We start from the raw sequence: 10,000 nt of genomic DNA, 5'->3' as shown, positions 1-10,000 counted from the left end.
TTTGCAAATAGAGACTTTTCGTATCCATGATAATTCTGACGATTTTTTATGATTATTTTTTCGTTTATAGAAAAACACAGGGTAGACGATTAGTCCCTTCAGTTTGAAATCCAATAATAATGTAGTCCAGTGAAAATCGTTCAGACCTTTTCTGTGTAATGTTACTTGTGTAGTAAGTAATTTGGAGCACGTATATACTGGTATGATTACTTTAGAGAAAAACTCGGGTCAAGTATTAAACACTGCCTACTGTTTCTATCGCAAAGTGAAATATTCGTCATGAATCATCCTATGGGTTTAGGGTCTGTTCGTGCATGCTCCGTAGGGGGGCAGTGCCATCAGTACACCTCTCATGATGCACTGTAGGCATTACTTAAAGGTCTCTGCAGCAGTCCCTTTGGCCTCCATCGGCAACATCTTTCATTCCTTTTACTGTACTTCCGTTCAAATTCTCTTTCTTCCATCTGACTCTGCACCTCTCCTAACAATTGTTATACACGTAGGGGAACTGTTAGGTTTTCCTCCTGTTAAACCTTTCAAACCTTATTACTGTCAATTTCGCTTTCAGCGCTGAATGACCCATAGGCCCCAGCGCTTGGCCTTTGGCTTAAATTATGTTCCATGTTCACGCATGAACATTTTGTTCTTTGAAGAACAGAGTTTAGATATGAGGCAACAGCAGGACCAAAATAAAAATATAAAAGTTGCTGTCTTGTTATTTATTTAATAATATTTTAATAATAGTTCATAAGTTAATATCCATCGTAAATTATTCGTCGAGGCATTTAATACTCAGGGGCTCCATATGCAGGAGCTGGTGGACCGTAAGCTGGGCAGGATGAACCGTAGGATGGGGCAGGGGCATAGGGCTTGTGTTCAGGGTATTTGGCCTCGCCCTCGTACCTGACCTCAGCCTGGTAACCCTTGTAGTGGTCGGCGGTGTAGGTGACGATCTGAGTGCGACCGTCGGGGAGGAGGACGCGGTACTCGCCGGTCACGAGGTTCCCGTCAGAGTTGGAGTTGTGGCCGAAGTCTAAGCCCTTATAGTGGTCCTTGACGGCGTAGTCGAAGTTGAAGGGCATACCCTTCTGCAAAGAAGAATCAGTTAATGTGGTGATGTTCGTGTTTGCGATATTATTATTATTATTATTATTATTATTATTATTATTATTATTATTATTATTATTATTATTATTGAACTAAGTAACCTCTGTAACGAGGCTATAATATTGACAAGTCACGGTAGTGTTAAAAATATATTTTATCATACAAGTCTCTCCTAGTCATTTTTAACCTTGTACAAAAAATAATATAATTTTAAAACCACTGTGGCATATTATTATTATTATTATTATTATTATTATTATTATTATTATTATTATTATTATTATTATTATTATTGACTCGAAATTGAAGCTTCAAAGAATATGTTATTCATTTGAAAGAAGTTACAGAGGGTAATAGGAAACACCGAAAAACTACATCAGTTATTAGAAAAGAAAAATTGACAGATTAACTTTACTCCAAATGATGACCTAATTAACTGATATTAATATTCGTGAATTAATTTTAATCCAAAGAATCTTATCAATTGATATCAATATTCAGCAATTAGATACAGACGAAATATACGGAGGAAAATAGGAGGACCAACCTCATGCTTCTCAGGAGCATGGTAAGAGACGGGATGAGCCGGGGCGTGGTATCCGTAACCGTCGTGTGTGATGGTACATCCGGACGAGCCGAAGCCGTGGCCAAGAAGCAGAACAACAGAGCGACCTGAAAAGTAAACAGCGAAAATGGATGAGGATTCTTTTATAAGGACTTCTTGGAAGGTCCGTTTTCTTTACCTGGTGGGTCCACGTCTTCAACTTCAGTTCATGAACTTCTAATCAGCTTCTGGAGGAGCTGCTAAACTTCCGAACAAGAATGATGTAGTATAAACGAACAATTCGGTTCATGAACTTCTAATCAACTTCTTTTGGAACTCCTGAACTTCAGAAAATGATGATTTAAGCAATAAATGAACACTTCAGTTCATGAACTTCGAATCAACTTCTATTGGAACTTCTGAACTTCAGAACAATAATAATGTAATAATAAACGAGCAATTCGGTTCATGACCTTCGAATCAACTTCTTTTGGAACTTCTGGACTTCAGTAAAATGATGATTTAAGATTTAAATGAACACTTCAGTTCATGAACTTCTAATCACTTCTTTGGAACTTCCGAACTTCAGAACAAACGATGGCAGCTACGAACGACCAAATTTCCTAAAATTCTCGGACTTGTTGAACATACCTTAGTATTCATGGTTGGTGCCGATTGGAATGCGTCTGGAGTCTATGGAAGACGCTCATATATACCCCATCATTCTGGCCGAAAGTGGAGCATTGGGGGACCACACCCCGACGTCTAGGTCGGTCGCTAATGCAATTAGGACCATACTTTTGCACGCCAAACCTGTTATAACGAAGCTTCCGAAACCGCAGAAGGGGGAACACGGTCAAGTTGATTGGTAGAATATGGTAACGTTTCGTTGCCGTAACCGAATCGCCTTCTCATTTGTAGTTAGTTGTGTTGGCGTGTGGAAATAATATATATATATATATATATATATATATATATATATATATATATATATATATATATATATATATATATATATATATATATATATATATATATATATATATATATATATATATATATATATATATATATATATATATGTATGTATGTATGTATATATATATATATATATATATATATATAGTATATATATATATATATATATATATATATATATATATATATATATATAGATATAGATATATACATATATATATATATATATATATATATATATTTATATATATATATATATATATATATATATATATATATATATCTATATATATATATATATATATATATATATATTATATATATATATATATATATATCTATATATATACATATATGTCTATGATATACATATATTTACAGTAAATAATTTTGTGTACTATTTATATTATTTTAAATATGTATATGTATATATATATATTAATATATATATATATATATATATATATATATATATATATATATATCTATATATATATATATATATATATATATATATACATATATATGTGTGTGTGTGAGTGTATATACTTATATATATAGCCACAGAGTCATAGAGTAATACAAATCATCAGGAAAACATTGAGACAAATAGACATACCTGGTGCTCTCTTGCATTGTAACCCTAGGAGGGGTAGTGCCGTCAGTGGACCTCGCGGTGCACTGTAGGCATTAATTAAGTTTCTTTGTAGCGTGCCTTCGACCCTAGCTGCAACCACTTTCGTTCGTTTTACTGTACCTCCTTTCATATTCTCTCTCTTCATCCTACTTTCCACCCTCTCCTAACAATTGATTCAATAGCGCAAACGTTTTGAGGTTTTCCTCCTGTTACACCTTTCAAACCTTTTTTACTGTCAATTTCCATTTCAGCCCTGAATGACCTCATAGGTCCCAGTGTTTGGCCTTTTGCCTAAATTGTATATTCAGCTCATCTCTTGCATTGGGGGCAGTTTCATTTGGCGCATCGCCAGGGTACAGTACCGTATAAATAATTTCATTAGATGCATCAGCAGTTACAGTATTGCACAAATAATTATTCTATATATTGTATGTTTAGTATGTATAATTGTTATATATATATATATATATACTATATATATATATATATATATTATATATATATATATATATATATCCCTATATTATATATATATATATATATATATATATATATATTAATTACCTCCTTCAGGTAGACTCTTTGTGCGATTCATCTGGCAAGTCGGTATGGTTTAGACACGTTCTAAATAATAAATATAAATCCAGCCGGCCCAGGTAAAGAATAAGGTACATGGTAGTTTTTGAATGCGGTGGGTCGCAAGCAGCAGGACTATAAAGGACGCTGGGGCGGGGAGCGATATCATTCGAAGAATTTTGACCAAAACCATAAGAGTCTTATCTTTGGATCCACCATTTATGTGTGAAATTAATAGCTGTTCACTTTAACCAAACCTTTCGTATTTTGCATTGTGACCTAAGTTATTTAAGGAAACCTGTAAACGTTTTAGCAGTTATAGCTGCTCGTTTTTGAAAGAAACACAAATTTAACTGTTCGAAAATTGAAATGGAAAGTTTTGTGGCCATGTTTGCATTTTTTTGGTAAAACCACACCCTACACAGGCGCGTGTTTATAAATAAACAAACACTCACTCAGATCTGCTTCTTTCGCCTTTTATTTATTTATTTATTTTTTTTTTTAGCATGAGGAGTCGGTAACAAGAAGTCAAGAACGTCAGTCCTTGACCCACCCAACAGATTTTCCGAATAAATTCAATCTAACGAAGATGTCAAAGAAAAAAAAACCTATTGTTTTAAACTCCAATATTACGATAATGGGAGAAGTTCCCATTTAATTCCAAGGAATCATGGTTATGTTTGTGTGTAATCGAGTTGATATATTTGTTCCCTGGGTCATTATGTTATATAGACATTTTATGGCGTCTTCGCTCTCTCACGTTTTGTAGGAACTCGTCAAATTGACCTTCATTTCACCCTACCTAATATCGTCTCTCATTGTACTCTTATTTGTCTCACGTTAAAGTGACAATTTATGATTGGGAAGATTTTGAATGAGTAGCTTTTCTTGCTGTTTCAGAAATCCTCAGTATTTTACTTTTTTTTTTCTTTTTTTTTAATCATTGCCATAAGCTTTGGGTTTCGTTGGGGTACACTCTAGGCATTACTTTTACGGGCTGCTCTACGAGCAAGAGCCCGTGCTGGCATAAGGTCAGCTTAAAAAAAAAAATCACTCAGGTTCTTTGTAGTCTCTTTGGCCTCTAGCTGCAACCCCTTTTCTTCCTTTTACCGTATCTCCGTTCATATTCTCTTTCCTCCATCTTCCTTTCCACCCGCTCCTTACAGTACCTTCATGGTGTAACTGGGAGGTTTTCCCTCCTGTTACACCTTTTAAACCCTTTTACTGTTAATTTCCGTTTAAGCGCGGAATGACCTCATAGGTCCCAGCGATTGGCCTTTGGCGTAAGTATTATATTGCGTTACATAAGCTTTGGTGTGGTAGTCTGATTCTGAGGAGCCCATTAAAGACCTTTGCGTCATATCCCCTCCGAGTTTGTTTTTTTCCTCCAAACATTTAACTCCGTGGGAATCATAAACTTCGAAAATTAATTCGTATAACGGTGATGGTTAGAGAAGTTCAGATTTACACTAGATTTAGTTGTGAGTATTTCTGTATTTAAAAAAATGAATTTGATTCATGGCTTGGGAACTATTTAGTTTGCAAGAGAATGCATTTACAGCTCACAGATACTGTTGTGCATTCATCTAACAGCTACAAAGGTGGTTGGTTCCACGGAGCATTACTGAAACGGTGAAAGCTGACAGAGAGGCAAATTTTCGAAGAAAAATAAATTACTTCTCACGCACTAAAAAAAAAACAGTCTTCTGAATTAGGTGTGTTTTGTTTGTTTGTGTATATGGTGTTTTTACGTTTGCATGGAACCAGTGGTTATTCAGCAACGGGACCAACGGCTTTACGTGACTTCCGAACCACGTCGAGAGTGAACTTCTATCACCAGAAATACACATCTCTCACTCCTCAATGGAATGGCCGAGAATCGAACCCGCGACCACGGGTGGACGCAAACACTGATAACGAAAAAACAAATGGAAATAAAACGAAAATATTTAGTGCGTGCAGGGACAGACTTCATTTTTTTCTAACAACAGCATCAACGGCTCAGTAATAATAATAATAAAATTTTACTGAATATAATGGCGGAATTTACAGAATTTATTTTGTACAGAATTCTCTCAATTCTGTACAAAATAAATTCTGTAAATTCAGCCCTCATATTCAATAAAACATGTTTGAAAGAAGGTCTGTTTCCAACATACACAAATAATAATAATAATCAAAGTATTTTGGGTGATTGTTTCTTATAATATGTAGTCTTCTAAACGCAAATGCTCAATGTTAAACCGAGATCAGTTTATAACTATAGAGAATTATATTGGAGACGATGAATAGTTTTCTTACATTCTCTGTATTTGCCGAAGGAAAGCGTTGAAACTACCCAGTATAGCAGTTTGTGAAAGCCGTGACTTTTGAAAAAAAAACCTTTAAATTATATGAGCACAAAAAATAAATTCTTACACTGATAAGCCCTTTTTCCTTTCTGTAGAGAATGTGATTGGTATCATTCTTGCTTACCAAACAATAGGTTCCAGCTCGATCCCTGGACAAGAGCAGAAGGATGGGTACGAAAAATAAGGCGTGATCCGACCTCCAGCTTACTCGGAACACATACAAGATTTTCCCCACATGCATAAGCTGTAAACATTATATCCCTAACTTTTAACGTAAATTAAAATGGGCTAAAGTCTACAGTCAAATAGAGCCTTGTTTCACCAACGAAAACTAAAATAAATACGCTACATTTTATTAGAAATAATTTTTCTGTGCCATTTTACATTTTCATTCTAATAAGTAAATCATAAATATCGTATCCTAAAATTCCTGTATCTTTACCTTAACGCGAAACACCTTTTTCAGACCCTTTTAGGCTCTTCTATAGACCTTTCCTACCCTCCCAACAGGAAACACAACAACAACAACAACAACAAAGTAGTTTGTAGGCTTACTCCCCGAGTAAACAAAAATCCTACCATCCCTTTCTTGCCTTCGCTTGTGAATTATGTACTACATGCTAATTAGACGGCTGTGGTGACCACGTCTAGGTTTCACAATGCATGATACTCCCCTCATCTACATTAAAACCAGGTTTTAATAAAAAAAAATAAAAAATGAGGCAGAACACTTTGCACACCTTTAGGTACTTGGTCATTAGTCAACGCAGTTGGTCGTACCTATCATATTAGAGGTCGTAGATTTAGCAACTTCATTTTAGATCGAAGCTGAAGTTCTGGAAGCTGCGCCCTCGTAAACCACATTATCTCGAGGGAAGAAGCGTAAGTAAGAAATGATAAACAAGATATTCTTAAAATCGACCTTTATTTATGAAAATAAATAAATTATTTAGACATAATTTAATTCGAGAGGTTTAGTATTCCGGGGCTCCGTAGGCAGGAGCTGGTGTTCCATAAGCGGGTTCCGGGTGACCGTAGGATGGAGCTGGCGTTCCATAAGCTGGGCAGGATGACCATAGGCTGGGGCAGGGGCGTAGGGCTTGGGTTCAGGGTACTTGGCTTCGCCCTCGTAAGTGACCTCAGCCTGGTACCCGTTGTAGTGGTCGGCGGTGTAAGTGACGATCTGAGTGCGACCGTCGGGGAGGAGGACGTAGTACTTCCCGGTCACGAGGTTCCCGTCGGAGTTGGAGCTGTGGCCGTAGTCGAGGCCCTTGTAGTCATCCTTGACGGCGTATTCGAAATCGAAAGGCATTCCCTTCTGTTGGAGAAGTAGAAGTTGTTAGTTAAATCCTTTTTAGTAGCTTAGCGAGAATGCCTAATCACTTTTCGATCCAATACCAAATTACATTAGAATATATTTTTGTGAACAGGTAGGCGCTTATTTTATAGAATAATATCTTTAATATTTCTGAGATACTATAAAGTCCGTCCAGCAGTTTGGTTTTTACTGTAAAGTTCTAAATTTTAGGGAGAGTTCCTGGTGATGTTAAATCCAAGAATACTCACATTAGAATATATTTTTGTGAACAGTAAGCAAGATTTTAGAGAAATCTGTAATATTTCTAATGATAATATTTCACAAACCTGCCCATCAGTTCTTACCGTAAATTGTAAATTTTAAGGAAAGTTTCCTGGTCACTTTAAATCCAAAAATATTCACATTAGAATATATTTTTGTGAACAGGTAAGCAAGTTTTTATAGATTTCTGTGATATATTTCTAATGGTAAAATTTCACAAGCTTGTCGAACAGCTCCTACTGTAAATTGTAACTTGTAAGGAGAAATCTTGTTAATGTCTAAATAAAAGAATATCTATATTAGACCTATTTTTAAGAATGATTATAAAACTAGTAAAGCTATCTGTCTGAGATATAAAAAGCTCATAAAATTAACCGTTTTAGTTGAGCACTCCTATAGTCAGCTCTAAATGATGTTGGTAGTATAAGCATATAATCCTGACATTTTTCAATATTTATCTTTTTCTTTTTTGATAAGCGAGATTTATTCCTTCCTGGCTTTCCCTTTACCTCCTCTTACTTCTTTCTACTATAGTTAATAATAATAATAATAATAATAATAATAATAATAATAATAATAATAATAATAATAATAATAATAATATCCTTTATTCGGTTCAGGGCCATATACAATGAGTATACAAACACCATAATATTCTTTAGAAGATTGACTTTCAAGGCAGTGGCGCCTTTTGTGGGTTTGCTCCATATGAGTGAAGTTAATCTTCTGAATTAATAATAATAATAATAATAATAATAATAATAATAATAATAATACCTAACAATTCACAGACATAACAAATGTTAACAAATCTGTTTTTCTCACCTCGTGCTTCTCTTCGTAGGATGGTGCATGGTAGGATGGGGCAGGAGCGTGATAGGTAGGGGCAGGGGGGAGCGTGGTAAGAAGGTTCAGGAGCATGGTAACTTGGAGTAGTAGAGCAATGGTAGAAGGTTCGGGAGCATCGTAGACCGGCGGCGGGCGGGGCGTAGGCTAGAGGGTGCTCTGGGGCAGAATACCCGTACCCTGGGGGAGCCGGGGCATCGGGGCGGGCAAGAGCCACGGTCACCACACACAGTAAGATTACCTATAAGAAGAATAGAAATAGATCCTTTTAAGTATGACGCGTATTCGCAGATGACTTACTTCTTGTTCCACAAATCACACTGTAGAGAACACAGAACTGGTGAGATGAGGAGCAGTATCGATCCATCCTCCCTCTTCCTCCTCCTCCTCCTCCTCCTCACTCTGCTTTCCTCACCTTGGCGCTCATGTTTCTGTTGGTTGAAGCTTTTCGGGAATGCTGACGAACCGGTGAATTCTGTTCATATATATGCAGACCACTCATGGTCAGTTTCGGCAGCCAGCCACACCCCACTGACCCAAGGTGGTCGGTGGTCATTAAGTGTCGTTTGTGTCATTTCTCGCTTAATTGTTACCCCTGAAATGACGCGAAAGGAAGGAAATAGGAAGTAACACACGCAGCGCAATGACAAGGGGGCGTTTATCATTCCTTTTGACAAACCGGAAATGTTTCTAATATTTAGCTGCGGTTAAAAATCTCCCCTGACTTTGGGAAAGATTTGTTCCTTGTGACAACAAGAGTGAATTATATTCTCTTTCAGCCTTTTCACAGATTTTGAATCGTAAGCTTCAGCTAAAAAGTTAAGTATATCTTAGTTGAACCAGGCTACTGAAATGATTAACAGCTCTCCTAGTGCTGGCCCGAAGGATTAGATATTTTTAAGTGGTTCGGACCACTTAGGTTACATCGCTTTTGGAGTTTGGTCTTTTTGTGTGCTGTAAAATTAACCGTCTCATTTTTTATGAAGCAATGTGTGTTTGATTAGCCTTTACTGTGCTGAGGTTTGAATGTTCTTAAAAAACCGTTTACCGAGACAAAAAATACTGAAATTAATATACTGAATATTTTTTATACCCGAAATTACGTTTCAGACTGACAAAAAAAATAATAATAATAAAAATGGTAATAAGGCTAACTCAAGGCACACTCATTATCATTTCTGTAATAGTTTTTCATTCACCAGATACGAAGTTTGGGAAAAGGCTAAATATTTTACCCTCCACCAGCGTGTGAAGTAAATGCATAAAAATGTAAATGTGCCTTTGCTAAGACCAGTTTTGTTATTATTGTGTATAGAGTAGCTGGAATCCATGGCAGTTGCTTGTCAATAATAATTATTCCAAAATGAGCCAGAAATGGGATT

At 36.0% G+C, this 10,000-nt stretch overlaps 1 protein-coding gene and 1 pseudogene across 1 annotated transcript; both read right to left on the bottom strand.

The window, feature by feature from the left end:
- Positions 1 to 734: 734 nt before the first annotated feature.
- LOC135223899 (pro-resilin-like) lies at positions 735 to 2,335 on the bottom strand. The gene is made up of 3 exons (XM_064262817.1): positions 2,303 to 2,335; positions 1,655 to 1,779; positions 735 to 1,088 (listed from the first exon to the last, which is right to left on the bottom strand). The coding sequence occupies exon 3, from the start codon at positions 1,080 to 1,082 to the stop codon at positions 786 to 788; it is 297 nt and encodes a 98-aa protein (XP_064118887.1). The 5' UTR covers positions 1,083 to 1,088; positions 1,655 to 1,779; positions 2,303 to 2,335; the 3' UTR covers positions 735 to 785.
- Positions 2,336 to 7,117: 4,782 nt separating this feature from the next.
- On the bottom strand, positions 7,118 to 8,705 carry LOC135223896 (cuticle protein 7-like; annotated as a pseudogene).
- Between the last annotated feature and the right edge of the window lie 1,295 nt (positions 8,706 to 10,000).

The sequence above is a fragment of the Macrobrachium nipponense genome, chromosome 10, assembly GCF_015104395.2.
Source record: "Macrobrachium nipponense isolate FS-2020 chromosome 10, ASM1510439v2, whole genome shotgun sequence".
Taxonomy (NCBI): Eukaryota; Metazoa; Arthropoda; class Malacostraca; order Decapoda; family Palaemonidae; genus Macrobrachium; species Macrobrachium nipponense.
The sequence above is the reverse complement of the archived record's forward strand: the minus strand, read 5'-3'. Positions and strand labels throughout refer to the sequence as shown.